The 19677-nt window shown below is 34.6% G+C and overlaps 1 protein-coding gene across 3 annotated transcripts in view; it reads left to right on the top strand.

Moving 5' to 3' along the window:
• Positions 1 to 19677, top strand: part of Gbs-76A (Glycogen binding subunit 76A) — a 98428-nt gene that overhangs the window by 3324 nt on the left and 75427 nt on the right. Inside the window, exon 1 of one of the 3 annotated variants that reach the window (XM_033478448.2) lies at positions 4417 to 4821. The exons of 1 other annotated variant lie outside the window; for it this stretch is intronic. Coding sequence is in view for 1 of the 2 variants with exons in the window: in XM_076524073.1 (XP_076380188.1) it covers positions 5125 to 5145 (21 nt within the window). In the remaining variant the exon portion in view is untranslated. Of the gene's footprint in view, positions 1 to 4416; positions 4822 to 5109; positions 5146 to 19677 lie in introns of those variants that run through there. One more of the 3 variants, XM_076524073.1, reaches the window with a different exon arrangement.

Here is a 19677-nt window from a genome sequence, read left to right as displayed (position 1 = left end):
TCGATGCCGAAGTGCGCTGGACCTTCTCGTCGATTTCTTTACGTTCAAGAAACGATTGTGCATTCATTTATTCGCCTATAAAGTTTGTCTAATTATTATGATATATATAGGAAAAGTATATCGAACTGTGACGCAATTGTAGGCTTTGTAACAATTGTTTTAGATTGTATGCGAAATAGAAATTCGGTGAATTTTTAGTGAAACAGATTTTTAACGTAATTCTATCATGCATAGAGTCTTCCATTCGTCTTATGCACTTGTTTTCGACGATATACGAAGAAAGTTGCAATCATCTCATTCCTTGTAACCATACTCAACCATTTTTAACTGTTTGTACCGAAGGTCAGATGAAGTCTCATAGGTCATCGAATTGATCTTCACCTTGACTAATACACTGCATTATAAGTGTTGGCAGTTTTATAGAAAGGCCGGAGGTTATGACCTTGGGACAACTAATTTATCCTCTATCCTAATCTTTCTTTCTAAAAATAATCGAGGTATATACAGCGAAGAGCACGGCTGAGTCAACTCCTTTTAAAACGGAATCATTTTTATAAGATTCGATCAGTCTGCTTGAACTCCTTTGGGACAATATTTAAAGAAATATTTGCTAAAATTGCAGCTGCTTGGAATAACAAAACGATGTGTAAAAGACGGCAGATAATAATTAAGAATGGGAAAGCGGACATTTCAACTGAATTTGATTTTCTTTCTTTTGACTTTAATTTTCCACGCGTTATTAAATAAATACCGACGTAGAATTGTGATAACAAATGATTATATAATTGACGAAACAAAACCTTTATAATGTTTCAATACCATTTTGCGAATTTTACCAAAGCGAATAACAACTAGCTAAAAAAAGTTTAAAGCTGTCCTTAAAAATCGCGGTACAACTGGCCGGGTGGTAATTTTACATGCAAAAATAAGTCGAAAAAAAAGAATAACAGTTCTTTATTTAAAGTTTGCTCCTCGACAAAAATAAGTTCGAAGAGTCGCCAGGATCGCGTGGCTTATGTATGACAAGAAGTAGTATTGGTAGGTCATGCTCCGACACGCTAATTGACTCCTATTCGATAGTCATTTTTTTAAACTTATTATTCTCGAAATGAAAGTCTTGCATGAAATAATGTTGTTCTTTTCTCTCGACTTATTTTTAATAAGTTTTATATATATATATATATATATATATATATATATATATATATATATATATATATATATATATTAAATAATAAATATATAAATATATCAAATAATAATAAATTATATATATAAAATAATAATTTTTATAATATTCGCAGATGTGAAAGAATCGTGGTTCATCATCTTTTTCCGTTGCAAAGAATCGAAACGTTTTTGCTGTATCTATTTAACCATGATCTATGTACACGGTGGTAAACAAAATTGTTTGTAATTTCAATAATTAACAGAAATCTAAGTAGAATACTTTCTGTAATGTTTCTGATACGAAATTAAGGCAAGCTTCTCGCCATTAATAATTAAAGCTGATTTTAAAATCTGAGAATTATAGAGAATATAGAATTAGAGAATTTACATATAGTAGAATCTCGATAACTTGAAAATCTTTATAAGACGAAAATTGTCTTCGTTCCGTTCCGAGCTCAGTCGTAAAAATCTCTACGTCTCGAAATCAAACTTTCTTAACTGGAACCATTTATCGCATGTTAAATTATGTATTTAACCTCTACAATTCGAATTCAGAAGAACTGTGAGCTCACGAGTCAAAGTTTATTTCTATGTAAATTGTGCTATATTAAAAAAGATAGTTAAACAATTATCTTTTAAATAATCATGTCAGCAGAAACTATTACAGATTTTTATATTGTTATCTTACGGCAGAAAAAACCTAACAATTTAGAAGTTCTATCTTCAGTTTCCTGGAAATCGCAACTAAATCAGTGATGTGTCCGATTAATTCGATAGATTTCATTTTGCCAATTGTAGCGTACGGAAATGTGTCCGTTATCCTAATAAGAATCGGACGATGGTCAGTGGGCCCAGAAACCCCTGCTCTTCACCCCTGATCAATAATTATTTTTTTAAATTGAATGTTTTGCAGGATATTTTTTACTTGTAAACTGAGAATACTTTAAAACCATGATCTCCAAAATAGTACTCAACTTAGGAGATTGTGTTATTGTATACGACATGCTAAAGTCAAAATTCTGGTTCAAAACGAAACTATAGTAATTTATTCAAGTACAATCGATGTGCAAATTATTCGTACACTTTTTAAAACGGAATAACTCTTTCATAATTAGGCGATCTAAATCTTTGGGGGTGTTAGAAGGATTCATTTACTAGACAATGGCTCAAAAATTGTTTTCAAAAATTACAACTGGTTGTCAGGATAAAAGAATAAAAAAATTATGCCTTTTCAACTTTTTCAGCGGAACCTGTAACGAAAATTTTAAAAATGAATTTTGTAGATCTCGGTAACTTATATGTATATGTACATTTTGGTTGAAATTCGTGAAGAACTGCGATTTTCGCGATCTTTAACTGTTTTCAGCTCATGTCAAGGTCACCTAATTTCGATGAAATTTTCGAGATTACCGGGATCTACAAAATACATTTTTTAAATTTTCGTTATAGGCTCTGTTAAGCAAGTTGAAAAAACATAATTTTAAAATTCTTTTATAATGCCAAGTAATTGCAATTTTTGGAAACAACTTTTCAGCCGTCGTCTAATAAACTAATCCCTCTAATGTCCCCCAAAAATTTTTTAAAGGGTGTACGAATACTTTGTACACCAACCATATTTATTATAGATCAGTAAATGACAGTTTCGCAAACCAATTTCACGCACATCACTACTTGTATTTTCACTATTTAATTGTCGGATGTTTTAATAATCGACAGTATTTTTTAGCTTATGTATTAATACTATGCAATGCTTATTACAAAAAAAAGGTTCTAAAAATACTTGGAAGTGCTAAATATCGGAATTCTTTTATAGGAAAGTTTGAACATTTTTTATCGCTTACCTCTATAAGATATGTTAACGCCGCGGCCGCCATTGCAGCATAGGTCCGAAGAGACTTCGGTCTGGAGTGCTACCGTCACGATTTTCAGGCATTGTGGTCTGTCAAAAAATGTTTCAAATGAAAGTCAATCAGCATTCACAGGCTTCTTCAAATCTCAGTCCGAATCCGAACGGAATTTTAAAAAGATTAATTCTCATAAGAAGTCCAAGGTCACCTCAGCCTCCATATGTTATCGCATAAGATGTCCCTGATAGATATGTACCAGCGAGCACCAGGTGATCCGTCATGAAAAAATATGAAAAGAATTCAAAATAACTTTGTTTGGTTTTGAAGCTTAGATTTCGCAACAATCGAGATTGAAAATTCGCTTTGAACACAGACTCTTGACTGCTATAGACGATGACACGTCGTTCGATAAACATTGTCTGTATGGACAAAGCAAATTTTCAAACTCTCAATTTTCTCGAAAAGTGAGCCGCAAATGCGGGAAAGTTATTCTGCATCTTTTCTTTTCTCTTCTTCATGAGAAGAGACCGCTTCATCTGGCGACCGCTTGTATGTATCTTTCAGCGACACTCTAAATCCTTCCTAATTGACACTCTTGTACACAAAAATGGACAATTTGGGAAGAGGAGATACGATTATTCGAGCCTTGCGGCTCGTTTTTATAGTCACCGATTGTCAAGAACTTTATTTGAAATATAATTTCAAACAATATGTTATTTCATTCGATAATTATTTGGAATAATCGTTTGAGACAATTGCGAAAATCATCTTGGAAATTATATGGTGGTCTAATTATTTTCCATTTAATCAGTTTCAAATAAAATTTGCCGGATCGTCGGTAACTATAAAAACGAGCTGCAAGACTCGAATAATCGTATCTCCTCTTCCCTTAATTGTCAATTTTTATGCGCAATCTGACCGCGAATTAGGGAGCATTTACTGTGTATTTTGAAATCCGTAATGCCAAACTGGCCATGAAAATCGATTCAACGAACTACGACACCACGACCCGAAGTCTCGAAATAACGCTAAAATAAGTATTGCCACAGAAAGCGGGTTCCTGGTGCATCGTGCGATGTACCAAGAGCCCGTTGTCCAAGCTCGAATGTTGATCAGCATCCGCAGCAAACAGAAGGCAGCGGGCAGCAGCACACGGCATCACCAGAATACACCTCAGCATCATCCCTATTCCAACTGGACGATTCTCAGCGAGAATACGTCATCACTGGCGCGGTAGTATGTACACCCAGAGCCGCATTTAGACCGGGTTCACAAGCCAGTCTTTTTACGTTTCCCCTCTCTCTGATCTGGCTGGCCGAACGTAGGAGTCTCTCTCATCCACGGTACGGCTCGTCGAGCACGTCGGACTTGCGGGTCTGTCTCGTCGGACTGATCGGACTCGTGGGCAGTTTCCAAATTGCGCGCGTGGTCGCGGTCGCGGTCGCGGCGTATCGCGAAAGAGGGACGCACCTGCATGCCGCTCGTCGGCTCTGCTCGGCTCGACGCGCAGCTGCGACCTTCGACGCCCTTGTGCCGGCGGTCGTACAGCGCGACGCCCGTCCTCGTCATTTTTACGCCGGACGTACGCACGCTCGCGCGGTCTCTTGCCTCTTCGGAGCTCTGATTCGGTTTGCTTCGGTTCGGTTCGGTTCGGTTCGGCTCGGTTCGGTTCGGCACGATCGCTCGATCCTCCGGATATATCGCGCGGGAACAGTGTCCTGGACTGCTAAGGTCGCACTGACGGTGTCCTCGACTTCCGGCCGCCCTGGACGGGGCTGCAAAACGTCTGCCAGACGCAAAGTCGGTGAGTGAAAGCCGAGAAGTGCCCTTCGCGCTAGACCTACTCGCGTGCCCGTTTGGCCACGCGCTTGCGGGTAAACAGTGTTCAGGGGGCACACGGTCGTCGGCACGCTTCGAATCCTCGTTATGGCGGCGGTGTGGCGCGCTCTGTACCCTTGCCCGTGCCAATGCGAGCCTGTCAGAGGGGGTCAACTGCGCTAGCTTCGTTTCCATACACGAACCTCATTGTTTTCTGGTGCGCGAGGAAATGTGGCGGCTGGTGGGGGCGATATTAATTATATGGGTCCCGTGTGTGCACAATACCATCATGAAATTTATTCGGATACTGGTGAATTTTTATTAATCGTTTTTCGAATTTCCGAGAGTGTAGATACCCGCGTGTATCGGAGTTTGGACTGCTTTTTATATTTTTATGGCACCGATGGCTGAGTTTGCGACTATTGGACTCACGTGCTTCTTTTCTCTTTAATGTGACTTTTTAATTTCGAATTAGTCGATGTGATTTTATTTTTGTTTTTGTTTTTTTTTTGTTTTTTTTTTTATTTAGCGTGATTCAGCGATAGTGAACGAGTATGGTAGAACAGAGAGCTTTTGGTGTAGATTGCTTGGTGTTTTGTCCGGATTTTGACGCGTGCATAGTTGTTTTTGTTTTTAATAAGCATTTACGGAAAATGATGCCACTCTTCGGTTTGATGATTTTTTTGATGCGTTGGCAAGGTCGTTGCCCTGGGTAACGTTATGATGGTTTCAGTTGTAGGTTGCCGTTTACTGGGAAACTATTGTCAGAGAAAGTTTACAGATATTTTGATTAATTGTTTATTTTCGAAAAATAATGCGTGTGCATAGTTTTTTAAACAGAAAACGCATGTGCATAAAGATGTGCAGTGTCGGTAAAATTGTCATTCTGCATTCTTAGACTACAAACATACATTGTAGAAATGTGTTTGTATCGTGTAGTAAAAGTGTGAACAAAGCTCTTCCATTTTAACATAATCAGAAATGATTTTAAATTTTCAGTTGACAAAATATTCAAACATTATTGACATTTGGGGTGACTCCGTTTTCGTTCACATTTAGAGAGAGTTTTTATTCATCTGTTTTTGTTGAAATTTGTTTTTTTTTTACTGTCATTGGATAATGCGAATGTATCTTTTATTTTACTTTCCGTTGGAGATTTAACGCGACTCGAAGTTAACGAAATCGTAATGCTAAAAACTAGATATTTTTTTCTATGAAGATTTTTTCTTTTTAGGTGTTTTTTTTCTGTGTTCTGAGATGTGCCTGTTAAGTTATTTTTTATACGAACTGTTTCAACGACACTTGAAACATAACTGTAGAGTTTAGTTTGTGTTCGGTGTAATACTTCGTTCGTAATTAGGTTTGATTGATTACGAAATCATATTTATTGACTAATTTATGTGGCGTAATGACCTTATTCTTAGATGCGTCTCTGTTTCAAAGGTCCAGGATGTGTTTCGAACTTACATATTTGATTTTGCGTCTCAAATATTTGGGAACAATGTTCTTAATTTATTAACAACTTTATAATGTTAGTCATGTTAGTTAATGTATAGCTCGCAGAACATGAGGAAGCGAACCTAAAATATTGCACTATTCAATGATATTGATTAATTTTTTAATTCAAATTAGAAAAGGTGACTGGTTTCGCATTGTTTATCTGAAAACAAAAATTAAGTAAAAACACAAAATCACAAAATTTATTGTACAACCAAAAAAGACATATTATCATTAAATCAGACATTATCATTTTTCTAATAATGAACCTACTATATTTTGATATATCTCTAGTTATAATTATTTATAGACCTTCATGTTCTAGTCGTTCATATATTTATATTTTCTTGACAATAAGTATAAAAACAACAACATTTATACAGAGTTGGCTAATTCTAAGAAATAAAGAAAATAATGTTAACGAAATGTGTGAAACCTCGTTTGTTTGCTTCAAATGTTCAAAATTTGACAGGTCTATAGAATTTTGTGACTTATTGTGCGATTAATTCAACCAATAAATAGACCACTGTGCTTCTTGTGTATCAAATATTCAAAAATTTGCCACATTTTACGAAATTTACTTAATTCATTATTGACCGGTCACGAGTTAACTCGTGCTTTTATGTTCAGACGCCGCAAAATTGCAGGTCAACAATTGTATGTCAACGTATTTAATAACATAAAGGGACCTTCAAATGTTCCGGAATCGTTAAACATCTTAAAAACAAAGCATTTTGAAAAAATCTTTGAAACTAATTTTTATAATGATATAGTTAATGCAAAATATACATATAAATGTGTGGACATGGATTTTTTTCATATTTGTAGAACTATTCTATTTATAAGTATAACTAGAAGTTATACTTAACACAATTTCAATTCCTCTAGTTATATAAGAATATAAAACCGTTTTATTTGATAAACTACAAACAGCAATTTCATTTAACGCGTATCGATTTTATTTCAAGCTTATTGAAACAGCATTTACTCTAATTCTGAAATAATAAGATTTGAACTCCCTTAAATCGATTTATGGAATCCATATGGATCGTACTAGTTTATTTATCTTCCGCTCCCTCAATCTTTCCCGATACTTATTTTCCTTATTTGAGACATTTCATTTATTTTCTTGATACTCTATTTGCAAGTTGAAAAAATAGATTAGGCCGCAGATTTCAAACTATAAATAACTAAACGAGGAACGCGCACGTGATCAAACAAGAAGCATCTAACTATATTTCCGCCTGCACTATTATTTTACCATTACGTAATCACTGTCATCGTGTGTATCATCGATGACTTTTGCTGAACGTGTACCGAGGTGTATCGAACCTCAAACAGTATTGTCTGCAGATAGGCATTCACTGGCAGAGAGTGAAACCGCGTTTTCTGGTGAAACGTGGAGAGGGGTATGAATTATGCGTTTTCTCTGTTTACGGTAAATTCGTGTATCTCGCTCCGCGATAATGCGAAATGATGCACCGTGCATCGTCGACGAAAGCGGTATGCATTAAAAACTGCATTTCGCGATTTTTCTGAAAGTTGGCAGCACACGTTGAAACGGGCAGACGAACAAATCCGATTGGCGGTAACATTGACGCTCGATAGCTTGTCTAATCGTCCGAACCGATTCGAGTTCCGAGTCGCGGTGTCATAGTCGAACAAAAATCGCTTGCGATTTCTCTTCATCGCTCAAAAATTTCAGCGCGATACTGCCCTGGCAATCTGTTAGTCGCTAATTAACCCTGTGGTATCGCTCTGTTTTTATGAAATGTCACGCTAATGTCTTTTTCGAAATTCTTGAAAATTTAACCGGACCACTTTCGGGTACACAAATGTTTGAAACACGGATATGAAAACTGTGAACATTTTCAAATGCAAAATTGAACGGATTCTGAGAATTTGTTTATGGCAGAATATACTGTAGCCAGGAAGATATTAAACGAAACAATATTTTTCGCTATTAAGACTTATAAAAATACTAATGTAAGGTTGAATAAAACACGATACGACTTTTGTAATATTTAGTTTTGATCCTGAAAGGTTATTCCTACTGCAATATTGCATAAACATCTGCAATCTAGATATAACGAACGTTTGATAATTTTCCTGTTTATGTAGTCAATTTTTTCAGATTAATAAGATAGATAAACTTTGAATTTCAAAGCTTTAGTTTTTTAAATTTAATTTAGATTCTTAGGTAAATAAATATAAAAATCATTGTAATTACTACAGACACACTCTGACTAATTTTCACTAATATATTAATTGACTTTGATAAAATGCTTAAAACTTTTGTTTTTCCTTATGATTTTAATGTAATAACCAAATTTTATTGTTATTTTTTACGTTGACGAAAGAATTATCCCAATTTTTTAGTAACTTTTACTAAACTCGATGATTATCATATCTGTCGCTCACAGTAATTATTTCGCAATTTTTCGATATAAAAGTGCAGTGCCTAAGGTTATGTTACAAAATTAATATGAAATTAATGATGAACTATGAATTTAAGGAAAATGTTGTTTTCGATCACTTTTAATTATCTGTTGTATGTTAAACGTACCGGTGATAAACACGCTACTTTAACGTATGCGAGATGCACGAACATGGAAGTAATATTTTATCTGTAACACATACAATGTGACTGAAAAGTGAAATACGACGATATTTATTCTTCATACGTGAGAAGAATAGAATTGTTCGCTGAGAACAAGCAGTCATAGATCACTATGATGTATTGTTTGCCAATTAAGGTTCTCTTTCTTTCTGTATTCGGGGCATAACAAATTAATGTTTGGATTATACAATAACAGTTGATACATTATATAATATTTCTCTGATGTAGGAGCAAAAGAGTATAAATCAAAATTATTAATTGCACAAACCACAGCGCTTGTAAGATGCAGCGGTATACAAGGCGGTAAATTTTGAACGTAAAAATAAATAACGTATGTCTCGTCCCATTATATTTACAAAATATACATTGGATCTCTGTGTCCGAGATTTTAATGAAAAATTAATGATAGTTTCGCAAAATTCCAACTTTCAACTTTTTTTCTACGTAACGATAATTAATATATAGACTGCAAATGTTTCATGCATTTGTGACAAAAATGGACAGTTCAAATGAAAAATAGCAAAAACATTCAAGCAATTCGAAAACATTATTGTATTACTGTCAACTCATTAGAATTATTGAGGAAAAAATAAATGTATAATATTTTATACATTTGTATAATTATATATTATATATATTATTATATTATATTATATATTATATACATATATTATTATATCATATTATATTATATATTATATATATTATTATATTATATATTATATATATTATTATATTATATTATATATATTATTATATTATATTATATATATATTTTATTATATTATATATAATACAATATATAATAATATTAATTATGACAATTTCTACTTTACACAAAGATTTGCAATCTATTAACAAGCAATTCCTGTAGACATTGACGCGCTGAATATGAATCCAGAGGTCGTTTCTTTTATTACCCACAATGGTTTGAATTTTAAACAGGACTGAAATTAATTTTATACATATAATTTGCTTCAATCGTAAAAGCTATACGAATGATTCTTGCGTAGAACGATTCATTTGCGAATACGATCGAAGAAGCCACGCTAATAGATTCCTCTACATTCGTATCTCGTTACAGACCCTTACTTAGTCGTTAACACACGTATTAGATTACAAAACAGGAGCTTTCTCGAGTGTCTAACAAATTAATGCAATTGATAGCCGGAAGTGTTAGATCGCGTAGGAAATAAGAACTGTGCTATTTTGTTTTCAGTATTTTTCGAATTCGTAAGATGAGAAATCTATTTTTATTTAACAATTGCTATGACGGTCAGATAATTAAATTCGGAAACATTCGGAAAATGAAGCTTTCGTAACGAAGAGCACTTCGGTGGCATTAATATTATAATATACAGTGAATTCTCCCTAATTGGCGCACAGATTGTGCACAGAAATGGACAATTTGGGAAGAGGAGATACGATTATTTTTATAGTTGATGACAATCGGGAAAATTTTATTTGAAACTAATTAAGTTGATAATAATTAGACCACCATATAAAATTTCCAAGAAGAATTTCACAATTATCTCAAATGATTATTCCAAATAATTATCGAATTAAATAACATATTATTCGAAATAATATCTCAAATAAAGTTGTTGACAATCGGTGACTATAAAAACGAGCCGCAAGGCTCGAATAATCGTATCTCCTCCTCCCCCCTCCTCTTTCCATTTTTGTGTACAATCTGAGCGTCGATTAGGGAGAATTTACTGTAGAGGGTATTGCAGATCGATAATATTACTAGACTGCAGATTTTCATGCATTTACAGCACATACAATTTCATAAAAAACGTATGCATTAACAAAATTAATGGTGTCTTTCTTTTCATTTCTGTTACAAAGAATTTTTTTGCTAAGAGATTCTGATTTTTGTAAGATAATCAGTGAGAGATACCGTACGATCCGCAGTCAAGTGACGAATAATTTAACTTTGTATATTAACGAACGCGATTACCAGTAACAAATACATTGCAAATCACGCGATCCATATAAAATCATGATCATAAAAATGGGAAATAATATTTATAGTAAACGGCGAATTAAAACAGCGCTAAAGATGAATGTAAGAACAGCTCGAAGATGATTCTCTCGTTTCAAGTATGACCGCTTTGACCGACGTCACAAACGTCATTAGCAGTCTCAATTGTTTGATCTCCTTGATTAAACTCAAACAAAAGAACACGTCAGAAATATGCCACGAGTTTGAAACGCGAGAGAGAATTTCAATCAAATGCGAAAATTCAAGTTGCGTTTGAAAAGCGTAGAGTAGAGCTTTAAAACGAGATACGTAAGAAAAGTTCACTTTCAAGATAAACTTGCGCTCGATGCAATAGACGGCAGGACTTATGTATCAATCTAGTAAGTAAGTACATATGTATTTCACTTGTTTCGCAAGAGGAAGATACCATGTGATCGATTTGTTTGCACTATAAGCGGAAACGTAGAAATCAATCATTGCGTTTGCTGATCTACCCATGCATTCACTTATCCGCTGGTCAATTAATGTGTATCCGTTGTTCTTCCGTGGTATTGTGGCATGTACTGATCGCGTGGCGTTTCTTCCTAGAGAGTATACATGAATACATACACGTACGCGCGTTCACTTCGATCGTTCAAACAGACGATAGCATTGTTACCGCTATTCTGGGCTGTTCCGATTAGCTATCGGGATTTTCCTTACAATATTGCTATGAGTGTTGCAGATGTTTTCATACTTGCTGTGGCAGATGGATTATTAATGAAAACGTTAAATTGGCCTGTGGTCGTCCCTCTCACAATCTCCTTATCTGTCCAATTTATTTCGTTTATTCTACTAATCAAATTTAATTTAATTAAGCTTAATTTGATTTAACTTAATTTATTTACTTACTGTGTTACAATAGGCGGAGTTACAATACGCGGAGTCGTGTTATACTCCGTAAATAGATGATATAAAATGTCAACTGAAAAGTGTATAAAATTGTGAAGATAGTAAATTCATCCTAATTTTCCTCCAGCATCTAAATAAAAATAGACAATTTGAGAAGAAGAAATGCGATTATTCACGCCTTACGACTCGTTTTTATAGTTTGTTTACAAGCTGGAGGACAATTTGAGAGAATTTACTGTATACCGAGTGTCCCAAAATTATTATATAAGCGGGAAATGAGGGGTTCCTGAGGTCTTTTGAAGTAACTTTTTCCTTAGCGAAAATGCAATTCGCGGCTTCGTTTACGAGTTATTAACGAAAAACCGTAACCAATGAGAGGCGAGATCAGCTAGTGTGCGGCGGCCGAGCCAATGAGCGGAATTGGGCTTCGACCGCTCGTTGGCTCGGCCGCTTCGCGTCAACTAATCTCGCTTCTCATTGATCACTGTTTTTCGTTAATAACTCGTAAACGAAGCCACGGATTGCATTTTCGCTAAGGAAAAAGTTATTTCAAATGACCTGAGGAAACCCTCCTTTCTCGCTTGTACAATAATTTTGGGACGCCCTGTATGTAAGCTCTGCCAGGATCTGTGCACTTCAATAGTTTTTCGTAATTTTCATTGCGCTAGAATTCCAAGTCCAACATCAAGAAGGCCGGTTAATGTTGGAATTATGATTGTTTCTAATTTTTACGATTCTTCTCGAAATAGAAACAATTTATAATCACGTAATTACCATCTGACTGTTATGATAGATATTTATTATTACGTCATCGCTACGCATGTACCACGAGTAGCTGAAATAATAGTAGCATCGGAATTGCTACAATTGCAAACAATAAGTGGTAATTGGTGAATAATAATTCTTTCTGTTCAGTTACTAATTTTGGCCATGATTATGTTAAAATCAATAGAAAATTGAGAAAAAATGCTTTCCTAGATTATTCCTAGATTATTTATATAAAAATTCGAAATGTATAATAAATAAAAATAAATGAAATAAAATCTCGTTTATTTACTTTCGTTATTCGAATTTATTTCATTTATCAGACATATCAGTTTCTACTGCTTCCAATTTAATTGGAGAAATTATATCTTCAACTGTCATGTTGAATTAAATAGAATCAATCGCTTTCTTGTAATATCGCTTTCTTAATTGATGTTCATTTATGCCTTCTCTTTATTTAATCGCATCCATCCGAGCGAAATCAATTATTATTCCAAACTTATATTATGATAGTTGTGCCAGTCGTTGCAGAGTCAAATAAAACTTCTTGCTTCATTGTCTTCACATTCTAGATAAGATGCAAGTATATGTTGCACACATTGTCATAAAGCTTCCAACTTCCAACTTCCAGCTTACGAAAATACGCAATATGATGTCATCAGCCCATGACGAATATGTAGTCGTAACGGATCACGCAGATAAATTTTTCTACATCGAATTAACCAAATCTTGTAAGATCATTCCGGATGTCATCTCGTGTGTTGAGACGTCATATTGCTGGCAAACAGTCTGCAAGAAAATCACGGTGTGTCAAATTTTCGTTGAGACGTCTTAAAATAATCATCGCGTCGCGCGATTATCACGCGCCGCACGCGTGGCAGGTTCATGTTGATACATAGTCAATTCCGCGTACTCTCGATGGGTTGCGTTCAATAACGATAATTGATTATCCCTTTAATTATACTTGCTGGACTATTAAGAAGACCGCTAATTTCAGGCTGCAGAGTAAATCTGCGGGGCAAAATTTTATTTGAAACTATTTAAATTGAAAGTAATTAGACCACCGTATAATTTCCAAGAAGAATTTCGCAATTATCTCACGTGATTAATCCAAATAATTATCGAATGAAATAACATATTATTCGAAATAATATTTCAAATAAAGCCATTTTAAATGTAGCCAGGTTTGTTGCAGAGTGACGAGAAATCGAAGTATCTTTCTATCTTTATCTCTTATAAATTTAAGTATATTTGCGTATATATAAATTTTGGTGAACAAATTTCTTGAAAAAGAAATCGTAAAGAATTTATTATATTTTTAAGGATTGTATTATGTACCAAAGACATTTTTGTTACATTTATTCAATTCTCATGATTAAAATTCACACATTTTCTGTTTTCAAACGCCGTAAGCTATTTGTTTTGCTCTCGTTTTTATTGAGGCTATTTGTTTAAACTGTCTTATAAATGGCATAGAATTTGTTTATTTGAAACAAAAATATCGTTTAGTACACCTATTTTCTTTTGTGAAACAGTTTTGTGAACATAACAAGAATGAAAAGAAAATATATAATTAACATAAATGAAACATTTTTGTGAACATAACAAGAATGAAAAGAAAACATATAATTAACATAAATGAAACATATAATTAGAACAAAGTAAAAATGTAATAAGCAGGTCAATAAGCCTACTCTGTCGTGAGGTGGCTTGCCTATATACAGGCGTTTCTATATATTAGTTTCATTGAACATCATAATTAAATAGAAGCTTTTCTCACTTATTCAAATCTCAAAATATTCGACCTTTTCTATTTCAAATTTTAGTGGTGAGGAGTATTATTTTATTTGTTCCTTATATAAATAAACGTTTATCATTATAAACGTTTATATATCTATAAAATTTTATGTTATAATAAAATTTAGTATTAAAAAATTTATATTAAATTTATATTAAATTTATATTATAATAATATTTGAGCATAGCAGCTCGCTAAAAGTCAGAATGGTGATTAACAAATTTCTCTCTATTATAATGAAAATACATTTTACAAAGTATCATACTTTACAAGATTACAACCTTATGGGAAAATAATTTCGGATCTTGCTTTCTCCGTTATACGAAATAGTGCGAAGTGTTTATCTTAAATACCAGTTTTCCGCGACGCCACGGACATTCTTTAATAATTTTAGGGTTCGAGAAATTTTATCTGCAGAGACGTACTTCCTCGATGTTAAGATCTGTTGCTACACGTGTCTTGCAGGACGTTCGAAAAAATATAATTGATGTTCATCCACGAATGAGCAGTTAATTCGCTTCAACATCCCAGCACATAGCCTGACCGTTCATTAACTCTCTAATAAGAATTCTGTCGGAAAAAGGTTACGATGTCAAACTCGCCAATTTTCTTAAATGTCGATAGCCCATGTGAACGTTTCCTATCGTCCGTTCCTGAAATTTTCCAATTTCACAGAAAATGTACATCGAAATTATGTTACCGTTCGATTCGAAAAAATATTCTACTTTATCAAAGAATATTTCCCGCATCTGGAATTATCATATTTAATGTAACGTTAATTTTCTTCTGGCCGTCATTTGTTACGAATTACGTATACGTGAACAAAATTTCTATTTACATTTAGCTGTCAACATGATTTTAACGTCTGTATTATTTTCCAAGTGTGTAGCATGCTGAACGGGCAATTTGAAAAATCCAGAAAATAATTTATTAGTGATTGAACTATAGGAAACATGTTTGTGGAAGATATGAATTCACGATATCGTGTATCTCGCGAGATGCCGACCTGATTATAACTCGTTTCCAAACGAGTTAACATGGTTGTACCATATTCAACGTTTCGAGTGAATTGTTTGTAAAAGAGATGCTGTATCAGATCCTTCGTATCGATCTTTAAAAAATCTGTAAATCTGTAAATCTGTAAATCTGTAAATCTGTAAATCTGTTAAAGACTGTAGATTAATGAAAATATGAGCAGATTTGACACGAACAGCTAATAATTAAAACTGACTACGAGAAAACGAAACTAGAAGTGAAAGATTTCTAACTATGGGTCGAACAGTTGTCTCGTCTGCGCCCTTGTTTCGATTTTTACAAAATGAGAAAATGGCAAATGAACTATTCATCATAACATATTTATATTTATTTATCAGAAATATATTTATCATTTTATGAAGATTAGAAAATGCTAAATAACCACGAATTTTATAAAAATTTTGTTAAAATTGTACAAAGGAAGATAGCCAAATTACACAGTAATAAAATCGTAACCTCTCTGAATTCGTCCAACTAATTGTCCATTAATTTGTCAGATGTATTTTCCAATATATTTCTATCAGATCGAACATAAATCTTTTTACAGCTAAAAATCCTTAAAATGAGGGCTCAAAGTAGACCCAGACTGTCCAAGGACTGAAATACGATTTTCGAAAGTGAACATAATCTTCCAATAGACCTAACAATGGCGACTTTTCCCTTCGAAATCACATCCCATTGAATCTCCGAAGGAAAGTGGTAATTACGAAGCGCATCTCCTCTAGCGGATTAAATCACTGCGTCATTTCCTTCTTCCCGACGATTCGATTACAGCTGAAATATTTGTTTCTTGGGATCATGCGACTCTGTAACGTACTGTTAGCAATTTAGCCGGCTGGGACGACAGCGGCTGGGGTATACTCGCGACTACATAGTTTTCAGGTTATTTTCATCGGGCGGGCATGTAGCAGCAGGTATCCGATGTCCTGGCAAATATTTCCGACTGGTCTTCGGCAAGAGAGGCGCAGATAGCAGTAATATGATATCGCAGAACGCCAGTAATCAAGAATAAAATTTGCCCGTATCTCGCAGAGGCCGGCCACGACCTACGACTGCGACCAGGTGTATAGGATCAGCTGGGAATTCTCCGCGGCACGGCGCGGCGTCTTCAGGTTGTCGACACCGTAAAAAGGAGCCAGCCGCCATAGTCTTTGATCCTCGCGGCCAGAGTCGCCGAGGTGGGCTCTGCTTTGACCTCTGATCCTCTTCTGCGTGAGTTCAGGTTCGTGTTCACGCGGGGCAACCAGTCGAAGAAGTGCGAACGACGACCTCGATTCAGCTTCACGTCGTATCAATTGATCGCGGCGGTCTTTCGTGTCGACCTTTAAGTCGCGACTCGTATCGCAGCAACGGGTTCGACGGTTCCCCCGGAATTTGTAGTCTCTTGTAAAGAAGAACAATCGTCGAGATTTAAAAAAAATAAGTGATTATCCACACGTATCGAAGAAATGGCGCTCCGAGAAATCAGCCGAACTCTGCAACCACTCGGATGGTGGCTTCTTCCGTCACAGGATTCTTTCAACAGAAACAATCAATGCACCGTAGAACCTCGATTATCCGAATTCATGAAGGAGTCTTTGTCGCAGTAGTAGATTTAAATTTCATTGTAGAATAAGTAGAGTGAGATGTCTAGTGAATGGACACTTAAGTTGCATACAAAATGTTATACAGGGTGTCCCAGATGGGGGTGACTTGCGATTTCTCTTCATCGCTCAAAAATTTCAGCGCGATACTGCCCTGGCAATCTGTTATTCGCTAATTAACCCTGTGGTATCGCTCTGTTTTTATGAAATGTCACGCTAATGTCTTTTTTTCGAAATTCTTGAAAATTTAACCGGACCACTTTCGGGTACACAAATGTTTGAAACACGGATATGAAAACTGTGAACATTTTCGAATGCAAAATTAAACGGATTCTGAGAATTTGTTTATGGCAGAATATACTGTAGCCAGGAAGATATTAAACGAAATAATATTTTCCGCTATTAAGACTTATAAAAATACTAATGTAAGGTTGAATAGAACATGATACGACTTTTGTAATATTTAGTTTTGATCCTGAAAGGTTATTCCTACTGCAATATTGCATAAACATCTGCAATCTAGATATAACGAACGTTTGATAATTTTAAAGCGCCTTCCTGTTTATGTAGTCAATTTTTTCAGATTAATAAGATAGATGAATTTTGAATTTCAAAGCTTTAGTTTTTTAAATTTAATTTAGATTTTTAGGTAAATAAATATAAAAATCATTGTAATTACTACAGACACACTCTGACTAATTTTCACTAATATATTAATTGACTTTGATAAAATGCTTAAAACTTCTGTTTTTCCTCATGATTTTAATGAAAAATTTTGAATCTGATCTCGAGTAATTGACTGTGATTTGTGGCTGTAATAACCAAATTATTGTCATTTTTTTATTCATTGTAGAATAAGTAGAGTGAGGTGTCTAGTGAATGGACACGTAAGTTGCATACAAAATGTTATACAGGGTGTCCCAGATGGGGGTGACAACAGAGGAGGGTATGATTCTATATAAAAAAAACGAATCTTTGATATCGCGAAAATCGATTTTGAATATTCAGCATTTTCGAGAAATTAATAACTAAATTACATTTTTCTTATTTTCATTTATATCCATTCTCGATCCATAGACAGATATGAATAACACAGTAGTCATCACTGTACTAATTATATATTTTATATCATATTTATATTTATATTATTTATATTATATAATTATATTAATTATATTACTATTAATAAGTAACATATGATTTGTATCGAGATCCATTTATTTAAACTTACTTGTATGCGTACTCGCAGAATATTCAAAGTCGATGTTCTCAATAACGAAGCCTCAAATGAAAAAATTGCATTTCTTATCTTCGATTTGTTAATTTCTTTTTCCGATTTCTTTTTTATATAGAATAATCCTCTTCTCGGTTGTACTACTTGACGCTGGGACACCCGGTATACATCTGTCGCTACTTAGATTATATCACATCTGTCTATACATTTTGATTAAGAAAGCAAGGATTTTGGATATTCAGCGGAATGCTGATTTATTGCTTATAAAAGTTATTTTCACATCGGCTGTAGTCGCTGGTAACTCATCTCTCGCATGCCTACAATTAAGCCATAAACATAGTAACGGTACATGAGGACTTTATGTACACCGAGCTGCCGGACGTCTAACCTTCACACCTTAAGCTGTGCAAACTAATCAGAATCTTTGACAAATCCGAGATCTCTGGCATCCATGCAAATATGCATAGGTAAACGTAGAACTTTTAGATAGTCGTATAACGTGTCAATAAGAAAGAAATCGTAGAAACCTGTGCTAAAAATGCGAAATTAATTCTCCGGGCTCTGTGCTCTTTTCGAAAATGATGGCAAAGGTCGTCCAGTGGCAAAATCCAAATATGGTAAAGTAAATCTTTTTTATCCGGGAAGCGTAATATTTGAAGTTTTCTACCGGTGGTGGAGATTATTTTCGTGACTTGAATATTCGCCAGGATTGTCTTTCTTGTTTTTATCCTTGTGGTGGATCTGATTGCGTCAGCGACGGTCACCTTGACAAGGAGGGTTGCGGTCGATCCATAGTAGTTTATAGTTCACGAAAGGCACCCTCGAGCGCAAGCTCCTCCCACAAAACCATCGCTTCACGTAGTGGTTTTAGTTGAGTTTCCGGTCGATGGTACAGAAAGGTCATTGACAAGAGAACGTCCTCCTCTTCCAACTGTACATATAGGAAGAACGACTTACGACTTACGGTATCAGAACGCAGAGATGATTTTCTTTTGTTTCAATGTTCTTCGGACCACACTCCACATTAACTCTCGCAAAGTGCAACTTAAACAGAAAAGCAATATAATAGATACTTTTAAAACTTACGTTATTAACTATACAGGGTGAGTCACGCAACTTTACGGAAGAATGATACATTCAGTTGTATTACACTTCTGGACCAAAAGATAGCACACTTTAAAATTAACGTAATTTTTATTTATTTAACACTAGATTTACGGAGCACGAAAAACAGCTGTTTCATATTAGTTTATAAAAGTAACAATGAAACGTTTAGTCTGATTTTGAACAAATGTTATTGTAACATTTGCCGTAAGTAACGTATAAATTGAATAAATAATACATAAATGTATCTTTACGATATGTAGAATCGTAAATTAAAAGATTAGTGACCTGTCATTTTGACGGGTTCCGTAAATCTAGTGTTAACATT

The sequence above is a fragment of the Megalopta genalis genome, chromosome 8 (genome assembly GCF_051020955.1).
Source record: "Megalopta genalis isolate 19385.01 chromosome 8, iyMegGena1_principal, whole genome shotgun sequence".
Lineage (NCBI taxonomy): Eukaryota > Metazoa > Arthropoda > Insecta > Hymenoptera > Halictidae > Megalopta > Megalopta genalis.
This window is presented reverse-complemented; position numbering and strand designations above follow the sequence as displayed.